Source organism: Rattus rattus, chromosome 5, assembly GCF_011064425.1.
Source record: "Rattus rattus isolate New Zealand chromosome 5, Rrattus_CSIRO_v1, whole genome shotgun sequence".
NCBI classification, from domain to species: domain Eukaryota; kingdom Metazoa; phylum Chordata; class Mammalia; order Rodentia; family Muridae; genus Rattus; species Rattus rattus.
Window position 1 is genome coordinate 114,277,822 of NC_046158.1, and position 21,400 is coordinate 114,299,221.

Here is a 21,400-nt window from a genome sequence, read left to right on the forward strand (position 1 = left end):
AAATGTGAACATAATAGCATCTCTTCTTTTACCAGACAACTTACTGCTATCTCCCAAAAGGGATAAACCAAATCTCCATTCCACCAGTGTTTAAGTGTGTTCAAAGGAGCCCCTGCCCTTTCCTTTTTTTATTGCTACAGTGGTGGGAACAGGTAAGTTGAGATGGTCTTTGATAAGTCCTAGAAGAATGCGGAAGTCCAGCAATCTTGGAGGAGTAGCAGAGTTATTTAGTAAATGCACCAACCTGGCCATGGCAAGTGGAACGAGCTCGTACAGAGAGTACAGTGAGCTAATGAGCTGTGGTGTGTTCAGAAGGCCTTACATCTTCAGCATTAACCTTGGGCACACGGCATGAATTTCACCAAGTTTAGGTATGAAAGGTAGAGAATGAACACTCAGAGAATAAACACAGAAGAAAAATTTTTTTAAACAAAGTAATATTTTCAACTGCTTTCACAAATGCTTTTATGTGAAAATATTCATATGAAAAAGCAATACACCACTCTGTTTCACTTGGTCATCACTACCTTTAGGTTTTGACACAAATGGAACCTGACAATCAAATGGCAGTACACAGGCTCAGGGTTCTGTACAATCCTGTGGTCAGAGAATTTGTAATGCAGGCAATGTAGTACTTGAAATGATGCACTGAGTTCTCATTTCAATTGCTACACATCTATTTGAGAGCACAGAATACACAGGTAAAGGAAAATAAATACACTGGGCTAAACAAACCACACTATTACAAAAAATAAATACACCATTTTATAATGTATTGACTTACAAGTGAACAGTGTCTTTAGTATAAAAATTCCATTTCTACAAAGCTGTCTAGAAAGAAATAAAATTAAACCACATCAGAAATGGGTCAAAGCCACAGGTGAACATCACAGTTTACACAAAACTTTAGAGACTATGCCGCTGAGGTCCACATGCTAGGCTGAAGCTGTCTTAGGTTTCTCAGTTGAACCTCCTGCCCGGCAGGTTTCATCGGATTCCACCTTGGCTTCTGTCAGACGAGCTACAATCTCACAAGAACCATATCAATGAATGGTATGAGGTAAAGATACACAACACTGGGAGAATTCTTGTTGGCACAAAGATTTACACAAATACTTTCCAAATACTTGATAGATTTGACAGGCAAGTCAATCACACATGTACAATACTGGCAGGAATAACAGCGGAACACTAAGAGAAGAACACAGAAAACCTGTATACACCAGCAGAAGTACCAATCTCTCCTTTCACTTCATGCTTAGGATTTTAATGCTGAAATATCTTTCACCATTTTCATTCCTTTAAAACTTCCCTTTGAACTCCATTGTTTCCCATCGTGCAGAAAGCAACATGGTAGATATTCTGTTAACTAGCATTTTAATCTCTTCGTCAAAAGATGTTACAAGGTGCTCTTATTCAAGTTTACACATACTCAAACTACACGGCAGTATCTTAATTATCAGTCATGGGGTGGCCCTAAAACGTGAGAGTGTAGCTTTTCAGCTACCCAGAGACGATCTTGTCAAGCGTGTTTGCCTTCCACTGCACTAGTTACTATAGTAACAGGTACAGAGCCTATGTCTAGGATGAGACTGCAGTGACTGCCACACCACGCAGCGAAATGGCCTGTGCACTGAATGAGCCATCTCTCCCATGTTCCACGATTAGCTTTCAAAATCAAAACAATAAAAACAACAAAAACGTGAATTTGCCTGTGCATTGCTTCCATGAGATTCTAAGCAAGCTGCTGTGGTTCAGCATGGTTAAGGGGTGAAGTGCTAAGAAAAAATTAAAAAGAGGTGGAATTTTCAGATATTCCAATGAAGAACAAGGCACCTTTCTCTAACTACCTGTCCAAAAAGCATTATACATCCTCATTCCACAATTGCTATCTCATTCACCCAATTTTAACATACAGAAAATAGCAATCTACAATTAAATAGTAGGTATGGCAATGGAGGGGAAGCATGGTTAGTTTTGTTTTATAAAATCATGTTTTCATGCACTTAACTTCTGGATTAAATTTATTATATACACAAAAATAAAGTAATATTAAATGTTGATCTAATCGTAAGTTGATTTTTCCCTTTAATTTTATATTAACAAAGTATTTAAAATTAACCTAAAGGCTTTAAATCAAAAGAAATTAAGTTAATAAATACTTCCTGGACTATTTACTAGAAACCCAATTTTTACCAGGATATTAAAAAGAGAAAAGCTAGGAAAAAATTGTTCCTACAAATAAATATAATTTTAGGCCTCTTCTTCGTGGCCCTTTCTCCCAGCCTCCAATATCTTTTAAGTATTATTAAGAAAGAAAATATATTATCTCATTATATTATTAGATAGTATTTGTGGTCCAACTGGAATGTGGTTTTAAAACATTTATCAAAGCTAAGGCTGACTGTAAGTCTTCAAGTTTTCCTCTGCTCAATTATCGCACTAGAACCCAGTATGTCAATTTGGAGGAGGGTACGTCACAGAACAAAGACACAAGCCTTCCCTTTCCCATACCCTGAACATAGATTTACTATTACTTACACACTCCATGCATCTGATTACAAGGGAACAAAATGCACTGGCAGAAGAGAAGGTGCAGCTTAGCTCTAGTAGGAAGATATAGCAGGAAGTACCACAGAACCATGGCACTTTTGAGTAAGGATGTATCAGAAGGGCAGAAACATGGAAGGGAAGTAGGTCTCCAGTTCTGTGATAGCCTTAGCCTTGAACTGATAGTTAACTAAGTTACAAAGATGAAATAAAAACATTGATAAAGAATGGATTGTCACAATAAAATCTTCCTTTGTGCAAAGTTTGTAGCAGCCTTGTGCAGTATAGGAGGGCAAATTCTGAACCTCCACTACCAATGACTCTCCTGTTGGCAGCAAAGGGTTATCTAAGCAGACAGAGAATCACACTACATATCCCTTTTTAAAATGTCGAAACATTTTGAATTTCACAAACCTAAACTCATTACTCTGACTCAACCCAAGGGTAATAAGATTCACTTTAGTCATCTTTCATACAGCTAAAATCTACTTTATGCATTTATTTGCAGACATGAGAGGGTAAGAGAGGAGATGGAAATATTTTTTTAAGAAAGCTGGGTTCCTTGACACTGATATTGGATTGAGCAGGGAGAGATTTATAATCATACAATTCTCTAGAGGATCAAGAGAGACAGAAACAAATCAAATCTTTCACCTCTTGATATTGACTTTCATCAATTTTTTTCACCAAAAGCACATCAAGAAAAGCAAAGCCGACATGCCTTTTCAGTGGTTATTAAAGTGATTCCAGAGAGATTCCTGGAGATGGAAACTATCACAGACATGAAGCCAGCTTTAGAAAACTACCTTGTAGTGACGAGATATAGAGCACTTTCAGTTCAGAAAAACAAAGAATGTGGCTGAAGAAACTTGAAGAAGTCATCCTGTAACTATAGGGACCCAAGCAAGATGTTGTTTATACCTGTCCTATGAATCCACTACTCTCTTTTGCTTTTTCAGAGTACAGCATATCTTTGAGACACTTGTCTTGGCATCATCAGCTGTGGTTACTGATTACCTCAAGCTTTACTTCAATTAAGGGTAACCCATGCAGATCACTGCTGCCTGCTCTTCTCACTACAGAGCAGCTGTGAAATGGAGTCTGCAAGTGCAAAGAGGAAAAGTCATAGAGACTAAAGGGAAGAAACAAAAGACAACACAGACCACAAGAGCTTACATGACTTCATTTTGAAGTTGTATCTATATCCAGGTCTCCACAATTTCTAGCCCCAAGATAATGTTGGGGAGCTGTGGTACCTGATGTTTCTGACATGACTAAAAGACATGCTTAACGATGAAGGCAAAGACTTCCTGTACTTCAAGGATGCTCTAGAGTGCTGTGGCTTTGCTCTCACTTTATTAAGCAGCAGCCTCATTTCTAAAGGTGCTAATGAGAACTGCAGAGAAGTCTTCTGATTTACTCTTTAGTTCCCAAGCACATCGACTTGTTCTGCACAAGTCCCCACAAAGATCCTGACACAATGGTGGCTAAGTGCTGCACCTGACTCTCTTACGACACTGAGCTTACTACCATGTAACCACAAGGCCAGAGATCATCTTTTAAAAGTGAACATTGCTCATTCAGAAAAACAAAACAAAACAAACAACTAAGGATTTGGCTTAAACTGCAGACCAGAGAGAAACAAACTTATTTTTTTGGCCTGTATTTTTAGAAGTAGCATAATGTAACCTATGGTCCCTTGGCATGCTGACTCTTGCGCTGCCTCAAGGAGTCTTCCACCACCTCCTGTGTGTCAGCTGAACGAGCTTCTTCATCCTTCGGGGACACACTGCCCTCCTTCACAACTCCTTGCTCATTGCTGTCACTTTTCTCCTCATCCATGATGCCTGCCAAGTTGTCTTCTTCCTCATCTTCTTCTACTTCATCATCATCTCCAAGGTCCTCTTTCTCTTCCTCATCATCCACAAGACTGTCTTTGTTTTCTTCTTCATTTGAGTCATCCTTCTCTTCCTCTGCATCCTGTAGCTGCTCAGCTCCTTGAGCCTCCTCAGACCTCTGCTCCTGCTCTGTGGAGAGAAGAGAGAGGGGAAAAAAACCCTCTGGATAAACAATGGCAACTTAGTAATTAACTCACTGTTTGACCATGAGAGGAACAAATGGGAGTTTTCTGTTCTTAAAATGCTGGTATCACATGAACAGGCTTTCTGGTTGCAGCTTAGCCTCATCTAAAAATTTCATATCCCCCTACAGAAGCACCACTGACTGTACAGTGAAGCAGACAGGACTAGAGTACATTTTATTTTATGGTATACAGTATACAGTACATACTGTATAAAATACTTCAATGACTCACTGGTCATAGCAACTATTTCAGACAAGTTAAGCCAATCAAAGTCCTACTCCCCAGGAGTTTGAGACCAAAGTCAGGAAGAAAAGGTCTCCTCTTACAACAAAGTTAAATTGATAAAGTATGAGTTGGGAATACTCATGACTGAATGAACTTAGGAAATATAGGGCTGGGCTTAAAACCAGAGAACTCCTGCAGCAGTTTACACTGGCTACCTTTTGCACTCCATAATGCTGAAGGGTACACACGTTTCCTAGCTATCTATGAAGTCTTACAAACTTCAAGGACTAAAGACATAACCTTATTTAAACTCCTGAGAAACTCAACACTACAAATAAAGACCATTAGAGCCAGTTAGGCCTAGAAGTACAGTGAATAATTGCAGATTTGGGCAAACTGCTCTTAAAGGACTAGAGATAGTGACAACTGTCAGAGAGACTCAACAATGTCATTTCATCTAAGAATCTTTCCTTCCAATTCAAGAGTAAAAGTTATTCACTGAAAAATACAGGTGATAAGCTCAAGGAGAAAATGTAATCTTCAACATAAAATATTTTTTAATTTTTAAAAGAGGAAAGTAAATATTATTCAAAGTTATATGGAGAACACATCTTTGGAGAACTCAATACATGTATCTTGAAGGTCAGTGGGAAGTGGTAAGCTATAGCCAAAATGCTGAGCCACAGACTATATAGTATTCTATGAAACTCTAAACACCCATGAGAACTTTTCAAACTTACCAGAGCGTTCAGAGGAAGCTCTTGGAAGAGGCACATAGAAGCATTCTGAGATCACCACCAGGATCTGGAGGAAACAAAGTAACATCAGGCTAAGTAGAGAAGACAAACTATCAAGCCTCTGGAACATCAGATGTGTGTCCCTTAACCAGATATCCCTTAACCAGACACTTAGCAACCAGACAAAGCTTTCAGAAAGATATACTTGACTGGAAAGCCACTCCAGGGTACGGAATTCTTGAGTACTTAAAAAAAAAATAACTGGCCATATAGAAGAAAAATCAGTAATATTGAGAGCTAAACTCTTATTTTAAGCAGAGATTGGCTGGCTTCACCTCTGACCTTGATGCATAGTAGTAGATGGGAAGGTTGGGAGGAAGGACTAGAATAAGAGGTAGAAGGGGAAGCTGTGGTCAGGGTGTAATATATGATAGAATAAATTAATAAAAACTATTTTAAAAGAATCTAGACAGTTTTAGCTATTCAACTGGAGTACAGAAACAAGAAGATGGTCTGTCATCTCATTTGTTAGGTATATTTTTTTTCTTTACTGCAGTGGTCAAAGCAAGGAGCTTTATGTGAAGCCATAGCCAACTTGGTTGCTTGGAAAAATGATTACCAATTCAACTACAATATTTATTTCTTCTTTGATCACTGTGTATATTCCTAGCAGCATTAATCTTCAGAACATTTAAGAAATTAAGACTAGAGGGTGGCAATTAATGAATTTCCCATTGGGTTACACATTGTCATTGAAACCAAAGAGCAAATTAACTGCTTAAAGGACAGACAAAGCTATTTATGTGCTTTTCCTTTTACGGCCACCTTTTAATTTTACATGAAATCCTCTGCTGAAAGGGCAAGAAAAAAGACTGGCAATGTCTTACCAAACCCATGAACAGGCCAAACACCAAAGTGGCAATGACGAAAAAAACATAAGAACACCATGCAGGAATTCCAAGAGTCACTGTGAAATAGTTGTGAAGATGCTGCAAATCAAAAGAGAAATGAAATGTTTACGTGAAATGCAGGATTCTCTAACTGCAGCTCCATTCTACAAACTGCCTTTCCACATATGTGCCCGAAGTTTATACTCAAGTGATTACTAATGAACAAGTCAAATTTCGTAGCTCTGAGAAACAGTAATTATTAAAATCGGATCTATTAAGAATTATTCTTTAAAGTTCAGGATCTTGATACAGGTCTGGACAAATTACTTTGCCAGCTCTTCCTTCCATAGCAAAATTTTTCTAATACCCTTCATGAAATCATTACCTTTTTCTCAGTATTTAATACAAACGTGAAATTTATTAAAAAAAATAAACCCTTTCATTCCTTATCAGTTGTTATATAAAGCAAAGTGATGCCTTAGAGTATGAACCATTTAGCATTTCCACACTTATTTTTTCTAATGTTAAACAATATGTGAATTACAGATATGCACTTAGAGGTAGACTTCCCAGGTCTATACTTCCTCTTGTTGTCATAATGTTTTAGACCATAAACTACAATCCTATCAATTAGTAGGCACAGAATTAAAAGGCTCTAAGTTAGACATCAGCAGTCCATAAAAACAATAATCTTCCAAGAACTCACACAACTGCTGAAAATGAATACAAGTTTCTATATTAATCTCATATTTCTCAAAGTCTAAGTCATTCCTATTTTTTTTTTTTAGTTTATGGTAAGAAATTAATTTTTTTCTGGCCTGTTCTTAAGGAGAAACGTGTAAACCAAACAAAACTTTGTTAAATTACAAGAACAATCTGACAATCCAAAGACTCACCATTGAGGACCATCTGGAGCTGACATAGCCTGGCAGCCAAGCCCACATAATGCTAGTTTTATGGCCATGCCCTATGCACCACCACGAAAGGATCAAGGAGAATAAGGTCTCAAAAAGCTGTTCAGGCCAGATAATATGAATTCTCTGCAAAGGAAGCCCTAACAGTTTATTGTATAAAGACATGAAGGTGAACACCTGGCCAGGGAGATCCTGGATTTTTGAAGATGTAAAAAAAAAAATGTGGGGCACTAGTCAAGAAAGTTGTGGACACACCATAAGAGAGACTATGTGTACTCCAGGTTTACAGTATTGGAGGCCTTTGGAGCCCAGATGATGTCAGCATGAGTGCTGAATATAGAAACTAGAGTAGCAAGGGATGGTGGTTGTGTGTCTGCTGAATCTGCCTCTCTTTGATCAAATCATTCTTGCTATGCCACCATTTCGCCACTTATGGAATTTCCTACCGTGTGCTAAAAATACCTAACTTGGTTTTTTACTGTATTAGAGCTCAGATTAAGAAACTTCCCTGAGTCTTAGAAGAGACTTTGTAATTTTTGAACAGCACTGAACAGTAGCTATGAGGACTTTTAATGTAAGGCCTGTATGCCTTTTGCCGTATGGGTGCCAGGGGTAGGGTATTGCTTGATATGAAAATGTATCCTACAGACTCATGTTTAGATACTTGGTACCCACCTGATGGTGGTATTTTCAGCCGCTGTACAACTTTAAAGGAAGAGGCCTAGTTGGTAAAAGTAGGTCATTAAAGTTAAAGCCTGTTTTCAATTCTGACCTATTCCTGTAGAGGAATTTTAATCCAGAAACACAGCTATTCTAGCTGGAATACAGACATGCCCTTAGTACCATTAATCCCAACAATGATGTCTAACTTGACGGACAAGTCAGAGAAAGATTTGACAGAAGTGGATATGGCCAACATATCATGAGAACAGTACAGGCAAGAGAGGCTATTTAAGAGTGCAGTGAAAGCAGTTCAGTCAGTTCTTTTCTGCCAGTTTCGTTCAGTACTGGCAGGACGAGAGGCAGTGCAGTGGAGTCTGTCCAGCTCTACTCAGTTCGTGCAGCAGAGGCAGTTGAAGCCAGAGAATAAGAAGGAGCCAGAAGATTAGAAGGACTTGCCAGAGTTAGTTTCAAGCCACGCAGAGCAATTCCATGAGAAGCTGAGAGAAGCCAGATTGAATCAGTCAGCTTGGAGAGAAGTTTAAGCCAAAATGGCTGAGTTGAAAGAGCCAGCTAAAGTTCAGAAAGAACTAGAAAGGGTGAGGATATTCAGCAGAAAGCCTCTGAGATGACAGTTATTTTCAGTGAATAAAGTTACATTTATACTTTCCTCCCTCTCTCCTCTTGCCCTCGTTACCCCATCTCTTCTCCAATATTTTATTAATTCTTCGAGAATTTCACATATTTTGAGCATATTTAATACCTCTCTCTCTCAGCACCCTTTAGGATCACCCTCACTGACTTACCCACCAACCTATTTTGTTTTACCATTCTTTCTTTAAAATAAAATAAAACAAAATAAATATCAAATGAAAACTAAAATTTGTTACCCAAATACTTTGGAGTGTGGGACCTGGCATCTCCTACTGCACTTTGTCTGGCTTGAGCTTGTCCTATGCTTGTAGTCATAGCTACTGTCTGCTCATATGTGCAGCTGCTCTGTTGTGTCTGGAAGACATTGTTTCCTTGTAGTCGTTATACCACCTCTAGCTCTTACCTCTTATATCAGCCTCCTTGTCCTCAATGATCTGTGAGGAGAGGCACGTTAGATATGCCACATTTAGGGCTGAGAGTACTCTGTAGCCTTCTACTCTGCACACTGACCAGTTGTAGGTCTCACTGCAAAAAGCTTCTGATAAGGGTTGAGAAATGTACTAATATCGTTTATAACAATTTAGCAGAACCACAGTAATAGGGAAACCCTAGGGCCAATGAGCTACCTATCCAAAGGTTCCTGGCCCCCATAACACTGCCAGGTATGGGTTCCATCTCAACGAGAAGGCCTTAGAGCCAATTAGGAAGTGGATGGTTATTCCTATAACACTGGTGCTACTACCAAGACAGTCACTGTTGTAGCTCACAAAGTATACAGCTGGGTAAGGCTGATAATGAACTTTCTCCTCCAGTAGCATGCATAGCGCCTTTCAGCACTGTGAAAGTGAGTACACAGAATGTAGCTTCTAGGTTAGCACCCATTTGAATTCTCCATGTTTTGTGACTCAAGTCTGTGGTATCTTCAGAAGCAGGGTATTATCACCAAGTTCTGAAGAATAACCAAGAGAAATGGCAATAGCCTGTATGCAGTAGGTCTATGGGATCCCACAGGCCAACAGCTCAAAGGGAGGTAACTGGGGTTTCTTTGTTTGTATATGGCTCTTCTACTGTATCCCTCTTACAGGGCAACTCTCCCTTTAAACTCTTTTTTCATATGTATGTGCATATATTTTAGGAGCCTTCTATACTAGGTTTTCATAATGCCTTTTTCCAAAGGCCTTTGGTGTTAGCTTTCCTTCCCTATAGTCCCTCTTCTACCCTTACCTACTATCTCCCACCTTATTAAATTAATTTCTGTCTTCACCTCTTCAATGTCACTAGCTGGAAAGTCTCTACACCATGGCTGGAGCCCTAGCCACCATGTCTACTCTTCAGTGGAACTGTGAACTGAAGTAAATTCTTCTTCCATGAAGGTGTTTTAAAAAGTAGTTTCTAATTTTAATATTTTAGGAGTTATTATTCAGCTCTGGCTTTAGGTAAAAGATGTCTACGGAACAGCTCATGCTTTTCTTGATGAGTCATTATCATGACTGGGCTTAAAGTATGGCCAAAAAGACCGAGGACACCGAAGGCTACTCTGTCTCAGGCCTGACTCATGGATAAATTTTGCAACTTGCTTTATGAATACCTGCTGTCTTACCTTACTTGTGAACCTATAATGAAGAGGCTGTGGATGAGTAATGTGTAGCTGGGCAGTGTCCAAAACGTGTGATTAAAACACTCAAGAAATGTCTTAAGTGAATTTTAAATTACAAAAAACAAAAAACGTTATTTGCGTCTGAATCATTACATTCTAGGTCCAACTCAGCTTAATATTTGATAGCATTCTCTTATTTTAATAAGGTTTACTTCAAGTTTCTTTTATCAATTTATTCTTTAAAGGATCTATTTGAACTTCTAAAAAAATCTGAGATACTGTGGTTTTCTTAGGTAATTATTACTAAAAACTAATAACTAAATAATTATTACTAAGCACTAAAATTAATGAAGTTGTTTTAATAACTACAGACATAAAATTCCATCTGTTTACTTTGAGTTCAAATAGCTTTAGAAACTCTTATAAAGATTGGAGTTGTGGTATCATGAAGATCACATATATATATATATATATGTATATATATATAGTTGATTATAACAGATTCAGTTTAGCTTTAGATTTTTATGTTCCTGTTTCTTTATGTTTCCTTAAGTCAACATACTAATACTTAATCAATGCTATATGTTTTCATTACATAAAAGTATCCTACTTCATTTTATTGAAAATATTTTAAAGTGTCAGCTGATTATCCTGAAACTTTATTTAATATATAGATAAATATTATAAAATATATATTTAATATAATGTGTAAATATAAAATTATATATTATATCTTTATAATAAAAATATTTAATATATAGTTATATATAAGAATACATTATATATAATATATATGGTATGCAATATTTTACCAGATGTCTAAGTTAGAGCTATTTTTTGCTACATATAGACTTACATGAAAGGACTAAATGAATTAATCATTAAATGAAAGAAATAAAATCATTTCTATCAGTAGAAAAATCAAGACCTCCATGAACAGGGAAATTCTTTTGTGCCTAGGAAGGTCATCCCTTACTCTAGACATCTGGACTTTTTCAGCCAGCACTGCATGGTCTGCTTCAAAGCTGCAGTGTTCCAGGAGGATAGAGTCTTAGGTTTGCAGTTCATCTGCATCACAGGATGTATATACACTTGAAGAACTCAGGACCACGCTCATAATCCCCTTTCACACATATGTTAGAGTCCTCTCAATATTATTCTTGCATGGAAGCAATCAGTAAGGTCTCATTAGGCCAAGGTTTCTTGTCTCGGTTTATAGTCTATCTTTGAATATCTACAAGACCTAAGCTAACAGCTTTGTGTAGGCTTCAAGAATGGATGTACAGCATCTCAATATAACTTGCTAAGAAAATGTATGGCCATTGTGGTAAATGGAAGAAAATCTTGGCAAAAGAGATGTCCCCATCTAAACCACAGGGAACACACATGCACACACACACATGAACAGGAACTGCTACAGATTTTTTTTTATCTAAGTCTGCTATTATTAGATCAAAAAATAAGTAATATCTTTAAACTATTATGTTGTTTATAATCAGAAAGTAAGCAATTCAAACAAAATATAAAATAAATATATAGCAATAAGCCCTCTCTACAAAGAAGGAAACGAATGGTCAAAGTACATATTAAAATCCAAGAAATAATTAAACACCTGGCCTAAATAATTGTAACTCTGAAGTGACTACATGTCATTATACAAGCACATACAATAGGGAGTATTATGCAGTAGTTGGCCACAATTCTTTTAGTGTTTGGCACTACTATATAACTCCATCACTGTAGTTCAACAAAGGTCAAGAAATACAAGATACTACAATAATATTGGCTGCTCAATGAAAGCTTTGTTTTCTAAAACCAGAAAGCCCTTCTCAGGCTACAGTTTTCTCCTTTTAGACACACAGAATGACTTTCATCCCTGCCTAGACAATCTTTGATCTAAAAAAGAGATTTTGCAAGGGGAAAATGAGATAAAATAGAACCACATCACGTAAGCCTCTTTGCTTTTATAAGGATTCATCACCAATCTAATAAACTATGAGTCTGACACAGCTTCCTTGAGTCCCTCTTCAAATTATTCCTTTCTATAAATACATATTTCTATGATGAACCAAACATGAAAGTAGTTTTATGGCTTAAGAACTGTAAACGTACTTACAATTTTCTTTTTCTAATTGTTCATAAGCTATATTTATACTCTTAAAAATATGTATGTTCAAATATAATTATTTAAAAGTACTCACCCAAATCTTGCCAGAGATACTAAAAAGACCAGCCATTCCAGACATCCTAAGAAAGAAAAAGAAGAATCCTGGTCAGATACAAAGACAAAACCAAGCAAAGCTCAGGCCAGGGACCATACCCCACTGAGTCTTACTTGCTCTCTCTCTCCTCCATTCACTTCAATTCTCAAAAAGGTTAGATTTCCTGGTCATTATCTAGACTAAATATATTCTAAATCTTTGACCCCTTATTCTTTCATCATACAAAAATCAACAACTATGAATAAACTATATATGAAGAAAGATAACACATCCTGGTGACAAATGTAAAAGCTCAATATTGTCTAGTATAGTATCTTTCAGGATATAACTACCATAAACGCTCATTTGCTTTTTCTTCTTTTTAATCCTACACATCCTCACATCCTCACTCCACAGCACTGTGAGCTATCAAGCACTTCTGTATGTCACTGTAAAATCAGAAGCATGAGCTGACACTTTGATCTTCAAACCTGATGTATAACAGATCACCTCTGTATCAACAGCAAAGTCTACAAGGCCTGACCTAGGCCAGTTTATCAAGCTGTGACTGGAATCTTAACCTGTTTGCTTTGTTGATGACATGATTCCAGTCTTCCCTTCTTCCTGAATAACTGCTTATTCTACTTCTCCAGAATCAGTCTCTTTATCATGAAGATATGTCACACTCACCTCTATCTTTTGAACTCTTCCCCTCACAATTCTTGAAAGCTTCAGAATAAAATTATCTAAAAAGCAGTCCTCTCTTACAATTTCTTCAGTGGTGTATGTCTTGAAACCATTTAAATCTAGTTACATTCTAACCATTTGCCAAGGCCATAACAATGTCACCCTGCTGCATTCTATGCCCTTGTCAGAGTTTATCTTTGTTAGTCTCCTGGTGTCATGGGACACAAGTAACTACTATTTCTTTCTTTAGTATCTTTTATTTAGTTTCTAGAAAATGTTTTACACTTATTTTTTCTTCTGCTGCACTGATACTAATTGTTCAATTTCCTGTCTTAATTTTAATCACACACACGTAAATTCACAATTTGGCTACATGTGGTGGTCATAGGAGGATTTGCTTGAATCGGTGCTCTCTACCATGTGAAGTCCAGGAATCCAACTCAGGTCATTAGGCTTGGTGGCAAGTATCTTTACCTCCTGTGTCCTCTCACTCGTCTACTTTCTTTTGATTACTTAGTGCTTAGTAGTTAACTTTGAGGACGGTCACAGATTTATCCCAAGAACACTATTCTTTTACTTTCTACCTTTAATTTTACCTTTAATTCTAAGGCTTTAAACACTATCAAAGTCTTCTCTAATCATGTTCATTAATTCTCCACAGGGAACTATCTACACACACACTAACCTTAACAGTTTTACAAAGTCTATACCACTACCAAGCCTAACATTTTTTCTTCTTCCTTTTTAATAATTTTTATTGTCTTTGAGAATTTCACACAATAAATTTTGATCATGTTTACCCCAATCCTTCCCAGATCCATCCCCACCTCCCTTAGGCTCCCTTGCTTTATATCCTCCCCCTCCTCCTTTTTCCTAACCTATCAACTCCAATTAGTGTTAGTTATAAACTCCTGGGCATGGGGCCATCCTGTGGAGGTGGTTAACATACCAGAAGTCACCCTTAGAAAAACTGACTTCCTCTTTCAAAACAGAAATCCAATACCATCCATAGCTCAATTTAGAGGTGGGGGCTCATGAATCCTTTACACACCAAGCCATAGTCTTGATTTTAAATATCCCAAAGTTATCCAGCAGAAGCTTTTTTTCAATATTTTAATTAAAATATAATTATATCACTTCCTCCGTCCCTTTCCTCCCTCCACCTGCAACCCAAACAACATTCTCTTCCTCTCAAACTTATGGCCTCTTTCTTTTTCTTCAACATCTAGCAGAATCTTGACAGTGGGAAATAATGAGATCCACTAAGTATTAAATAGGTATCCAAGAAATTTTTTTCTTGTAAATGCCCCTTGTCATGTTAGCCAATTCTTCCTTCAAAACCAACTTTAAATCTAATTCTCTCCACCTCCACCACTGATGATAACCCTGTTACAAACTGCTCTTCTTTTGGCTGGATACTATAAAAATCCTTCTAGCTGCTTTCACTTTGCCTTTTCTTTTTTTCCTACTAATTTATTTATTTACTTTACACCCCCTCTCCTCCCTTCATATCATCCCTTCCCACCTCCCCTCCTCCTCTGAGAAAGGGGGAGGTTCTCCCTAGGTTCCATATTCCCCTGGTACATCAAGTCACTGCAGGACTAGGCAAATGCTCTCTCACTAAGGCCAGACAAATTGGCCCAGTTAGGGGAACAGGATCCAAAGCAAACAATCAAGGACAGACCCCACTCCAGTTGTTGGGGTCCTGCACGAAGACCAAGCGGCACAGGAGCGTACATAACTTCCCTCTGAGACGTTCTACCCAGCAGCTGACCAAAACAGATGCAAAAACCTGTAGCCAAACATTAGACAGAGCTCGGAGAGCCTTGTGAAAGAGTTGGGGGACCCAGAAGGAATAGAACTCCATAAGAAGACCAGTGGGGTCAACTAACCTGGGCCCTTTGGGGCTCCCAGAGACTGACCCACCCACCAAAGAGCGTGCATGGCTGGACCTAGCTGCCTGCAGAGAAGGAGCAGATGTGCAGCTTGCTCTTCACCTATTCTTGTCCTCTCCAATCTTGCATCCTAAGAGTCAATTCCTTTTTATATGTACTTATATATACAAAATAACTAACTAAATAAGTAAGAGAAATTCCCTCCTGGCTGTGATCACAGACCCTGAACAATCTGTCCTCAGCCGACCTCTTACTCCACTAAGGCTCTGCTCCATCTTTTCATAGTGCTCAACTCTGCCACCATGCTGCTCCCAAGAACTCCACAGAGCTCTTTCTCAAACTGAGGCTTCTGTGTAGGCTACAGTCATCCTGTGACTATGCCAGCCCTGCTCTTATCTGAGCCACAGCTCCTCCTGTCCTGGCAATCACACCCCAGTTCTCTCTTCAGATCAACCTCTCTTAACACCTGCTCAAGTAGGTCCATGACCCTTGTTTTTCCAGACTAATAATAGAAAATATGTTGCTGTTTTTAACAGCCTATCCAAATGATCATATCTCTCTAGTTTGTTTTGAAATCTGTCTTACTAGTTTTAAGTTATCTATAAAAGGAGTGGAGAAAGCAAGCCTATGTAGTGAAGTCATAAATACTTGTCTCTTAGAACAACATCTAACATAAAAATCAGTGTTCAGTTATTTGTAGAATGAAATGCCAGAGGGGAGTTAATTTTAGGATAAGCTCCATATCTCCAAAGCATGAACACATGTGGCAGGTGTTAGATGGAATACCACACTACGGTGCTTCCACACTATTAAGAATATTTCCTACACCTGTATATGCAAACTAGAACTACTTTTTAATATGACCACTCAAGATTGAAGCCAAATAAGGAATGAGTTAATACAGTTAGGCCGTATCTACCTTACTAGATATTATCAAAAGCTATCCCCAGGAAAATATACCAGACAGCCAAGAACACCAGATTTATGCTCAAAATAAGTCACAAGAATCCCTGAGTACTGTGATTCAAGAGACATTTCTCCTTCCAGAAAATGGCAACCTGTACTCAATACTACATTTGTAAAGAGGAAACAGCTGGCATGGCTTGCTGCAAAAGTAGATGGAGGTTTTCTGTAATACCCCCTCCAATCTAGCCATTCAATTCCTATGACACTAAAACCACTTGAAGTACAAAAGACACCACACAGACTCATCGTAGTTATAAACAATCTTAGATAGGAAGGACTGTAAAGGGAAGTCTAGACATTAACATGGGACCTAGTAATAACTTACGTTAGAGAGGCTGGGGACTTCCAGCCAGTGAGAGGCTCAACCGATTGCCATTTCTTCTCTAATATGTAATTCTGTAAATCTTCATAGATTCCTGGACCACGGTAACGGCGGAATATCCCATCTTTTGCACTATAAATTATATAATCAAGTAGAAATTATATAAATCAAAATAGGAATTGCATAATAATAAAAAATTATTGATCATACATGTAAATCTGCTTGAATTTTAAATTATCTCAAATGAAAAAAGTGTACTGAGACATTAACCCAGAAGGCATGTGTTATTTATTCTAATACAAATGAGAAATTCTAAAACTTAAATCATTAAAGTTTCTATTTCATCACATAAAATATAGTCTGCAACTATAAGTTAACTTTCCAGCAATATTTAATCAGTAAACTCATAACTAGCATGCATGCTTGCAACCAATTATTTTTACTTTTTCTAACAAAATAGCCATTGTTATCACATTAACAAATGTTGTATAGACATTTTCAAACTTATGTCATCCATGTCTCTAGCTCTGATCAAGAGCAAATCACACATCCACCTCTAACCCTTCACTCTCTCACCTACTCAGCCGAGATAGGATTCACAGGATGGCTCTACACATTCCCCTTCCTCTCTTCATTCCTAATGTACTGCAGACTGAAACTGACTCCATTGGACCTGTTTGGCTAGTATCTGGAATGACCCCATGTGCTCTATCCGTGGGACACTTTTTGCCATTTTCCCTTCACCTTTCACCGGCATGGTTCACTACTACCTACTTAACATGTCTCCCTGCAGTCCAGCATTTTAATCTTTATAAGATAATAAAATTAATAAAACTTACTGAAAAAATGCTGGGAGAGTGGTGACAAAGAAGCGGCCACTCAAACCTAGGAAAAACAGTTAGAAGTTAAAACTCCAAGTAACTCAGGTGCTCAGTGCTAGAAAGTAGCATCCTCAATACTGCTATTATGACCACATGAACAAGCATCACTGGAATTACTGAATTACATTATTATCTTTTGACTGAAAGAAGAAAAAAATTAGTCATTTTTATTTCCTAATACTTTCTAGTCATTGACACAGACATGTTTATGTTTCATGTGTTACCCTAGAATTTTCTGGTTTATGTTTTACTGATATTGCATGCAAGCTAAAAGAATATATTATATAACAATAGATCCGAGTTCAATACTAATTTTCTCTACTAGTTTTTGTGGCTTTAGATATTTTAACCTTTTTAAGTTTCAGCTGTTTCATTGTAAAATGGGTATATTAACACTTATTTAATTATTCTACAGTTAAATTATGTACAGAATATAACATAGTTCCTAAGATAGTGAAGATTTAACAAATTATAGGTATTGATTACCCCAACTGCAAAGTAAATGAACAGACTATTAATCATCGGGAAGCGGGTCCTTTTGGATTCTCCTTTATATAATAAAAAGAACTCCAATTTCTGGAGTCCCTACATTTTACACTATGCAAATACATCAGGAAAGGCAGGGTATAAACCAAAAGATATAAGGTGGTTGAAAGTCCTTATAAATCAGTTTAAAAGTCACAATTATATCACAATTATTTGAAGACTGCTGAACTTATTCAGAAAGGTTCTGAATTGACTTCATTGCTTATTCAACTACAACAAGTGATCTTAAGTAGAAATCATCCATTGTATAGAACACACGTTAGATCCCATACAAGTTTGCCAGGTCCTCTGACACAAGGTAATAATGAAACTGATCAGTTATTGATAGGAAATGTACTAGAGGTTTCAGAATTTCATTTTAAAAAGAACTGAATGTGTATAGCAAAGGTAAAGAAAGAATTTTCTATCACCTGGCAACAAGCCAAAGAGATTGTAAGGAAATGTCTTACTTGTTCATACCTATAGAAAGTAACTCTAAGGATAACCCAAGAAATGAAATTTGGAAAATGGATGTGTTTCATTTTACAGAGTTTGGTAAACTGAAATACATGTACCATACTATAGACACATATTAAGAATTTCAATGAGCAACTATCTTAGCTTCTCAAAAGGCTGATTCTGTAACTACGTATTTGCTAGTTTGCTAGAAGTTATGACAATTATGGGAATACCCATACAAATTAAGACTGGCAATGCTCTAGCATGTGTCTCTAGTAAAAAGAAGCAACATTTTTTACATATTGTGATAAAAACATTATGATATAAACCACACATTCCTACAAGACAAGCAAATCATGGAGAGATCTAATCATACTTTAAAAGAGATGTTTAACAAACAAAAAGGGGTGACAAAGCTCCAGTGATACATTACTTACATAATGTTTTATTAACTTTAATTTTTTGAATTCTAATGAACAAAAAACTACAGCTGTTGAAAGGCACAGGATTGTGGAAAAAATGCTGAACCAAACCAGCTTGTTTATTTAACGATGCCCTAACCTCAGAATGGAAAACAGGAAATATGTTACACTAGGGGAGAGGTTATGCCTATATCTCCACAGGGAAAGAAAATCTATGGGTTCCTTCCAAATTGATAAAAATCATACATGACAGAGGGAGACTTTCCTGAAGTACTTGGCTACAAACAAGAAAAGGGACATTTCCAAAACCAACAAAATAGGTAATATGTATGCTAATCCCTCTACATGGGGACAGCTCTTGAAAAACTTATATGTCTATATACAGCCAATTAATCTTATTGGCTATAAAATTCTCATGACTTATTATTACATATCATCCTTTCAGAGGCCACGAATGGACATTTATATTACAGTTTGATTATATGATCAAACTAACTTTCTGAAGGAAGACACTTGTCTTTCACATGCTCAAATAAAGAGCAGGATATCATCCTTAATTGATCATGCACCATGCACATCCCATACAATGTCTTTATAGAACTATGTATTGCTTGTAAAGTTTTCTACATTGTAGAATGGAAGGCCTGGAGGGCAGCCCTGACAGGATTCGTCCTTGAGAATGCAGAGATGCTGAGACTTGCTGTTTCAGGTTCCAGCTTGATCCTACCTCAACCTTATCAGAGCTTTTCCTCTAAAAACTTGCTTCCTGAGTATTTTCAGGACTAATTCACACAGTCCAACCTTTCAGACTGTTCTGTTCCAGTCAGAACTTCATTTAAGCCTGTACTTTATCAACATTCAGAAACTAGACAACAAATGCTATAGCTACTTTCTTACAAATAACCATTTTTCTAATTTTCTTGGGCTCCTAAAAAGGGATTCTTCACCCAAATTCAGAATCAATTATAAAAAGACCATCATCCCAGTCCCTTAAGTTGAGGTGGCGGTTTTGGTTATTTTATGAGTTATAGATATGTGGTGAACTTAGGGGATGATTACAAATAATTATGGTCTTGAATAGGAAGTAAACAAAATAGGTTAGATTCAGGGATTTCCTCTCTCTTTCCCTTCCTTTTTTCTATCTTTCTTTCTTCCATCCTTAGGTAAGGAAGAGGGTTAAAAAGAAAAGGGATATGGAAATACTATATGAAATTAGACATGTACGGGTAGATTATTAAATCTGCATATATAAATATTATAAGAAATTAGACACAAAGGGATAGATTATTGAATATTCTTTTTTTAAAGGTTTTTCCTCAATTTTATTTCAATCTTTTCCACACTGAATCCTGCTTCTGAGGATGAAATCCTTTCAAATCTTCCTTTTTTTTAAATTTTTATTAACTTGAGTATTTCTTATTTACATTTCGATTGTTATTCCCCTTCCTGGTTACCGGGCCAACATCCCCCTAACCCCTACCCCTCCCCTTCTACATGGGCTTCCCCTCGCCATCCTCCCCCCCATTACCACCCTCCCCCCAACAATCACGTTCACTGGGGGTTCAGTCTTGGCAGGACCAAGGGCTTCCCCTTCCACTGGTGCTCTTACTAGGCTATTCATTGCTACCTATGAGGTTGGAGCCCAGGATCAGTCCATGTATAGTCTTTGGGTAGTGGCTTAGTCCCTGGAAGCTCTGGTTGCTTGGCATTGTTGTTCATATGGGGTCTCGAGCCCCTTCAAGCTCTTCCAGTCCTTTCTCTGATTCCTTCAACGGGGGTCCCATTCTCAGTTCAGTGGTTTGCTGCTGTCATTCGCCTCTGTATTTGCTGTATTCTGGGTGTGTCTCTCAGGAGACATCTACATCCGGCTCCTGTCGGCCTGCACTTCTTTGCTTCATCCATCTTATCTAGTTTGGTGGCTGTATATGCATGGACCACATGTGGGGCAGGCTCTGAATGGGTGTTCCTTCTGCCTCTGTTCTAAACTTTGCCTCCCTATTCCCTGCCAAGGGTATTCTTGTTCCCTTTAAAGAACGCAGTGAAGCATTAGATTTTGGTCATCCTTCTTGAGTTTCATGTGTTCTGTGCATCTAGGGCAAGTCAAGCATTTGGGCTAATATCCACTTATCAATGAGTGCATACCATGTGTGTTTTTCTGTGATTGGGTTACCTCACTCAGGATGATATTTTCCAGTTCCAACCATTTGCCTATGAATTTCATGAAGTCATTGTTTTTGATAGCTGAGTAGTACTCCATTGGGTAGATGTACCACATTTTCTGTATCCATTCCTCTGTTGAAGGGCATCTGGGTTCTTTCCAACTTCTGGCTATTATAAATAAGGCTGCTATGAACATAGTAGAGCACGTGTCTTTGTTATATGTTGGGGCATCTTTTGGGTATATGCCCAAGATATAGCTGGGTCCTCAGGTAGTTCAATGTCCAATTTTCTGAGGAACCTCCAGACTGATTTCAGAATGGTTGTACCAGTCTGCAATCCCACCTAACAATGGAGGAGTGTTCCTCTTTCTCCACATCCTCGCCAGCATTTGCTGTCACCTGAGTTTTTGATCTTAGCCATTCTCACTGGTGTGAGGTGAAATCTCAGGGTTGTTTTGATTTGCATTTCCCTTATGACTAAAGATGTTGAACATTTCTTTAGGTGTTTCTCAGTCATTCAGCATTCCTCAGCTGTGAATTCTTTGTTTAGCTCTGAACCCCATTTTTAATAGG

The 21,400-nt window shown here is 37.6% G+C and overlaps 1 protein-coding gene across 1 annotated transcript in view; it reads right to left on the minus strand.

Annotated features, from left to right (window-relative positions):
- Window positions 1–403: 403 nt before the first annotated feature.
- Window positions 404–21,400, minus strand: part of Tmx4 (thioredoxin related transmembrane protein 4) — a 37,568-nt gene continuing 16,571 nt past the window's right edge. Inside the window, exons 3-8 of the mRNA XM_032904279.1 lie at window positions 17,221–17,266; window positions 16,385–16,513; window positions 12,512–12,557; window positions 6,483–6,584; window positions 5,599–5,662; window positions 404–4,577 (exon numbers count right to left, since the gene is read on the minus strand). Coding sequence (XP_032760170.1) covers window positions 4,240–4,577; window positions 5,599–5,662; window positions 6,483–6,584; window positions 12,512–12,557; window positions 16,385–16,513; window positions 17,221–17,266 — 725 coding nt within the window. The 3' untranslated portion in view covers window positions 404–4,239. The remainder of the gene's footprint in view (window positions 4,578–5,598; window positions 5,663–6,482; window positions 6,585–12,511; window positions 12,558–16,384; window positions 16,514–17,220; window positions 17,267–21,400) is intronic.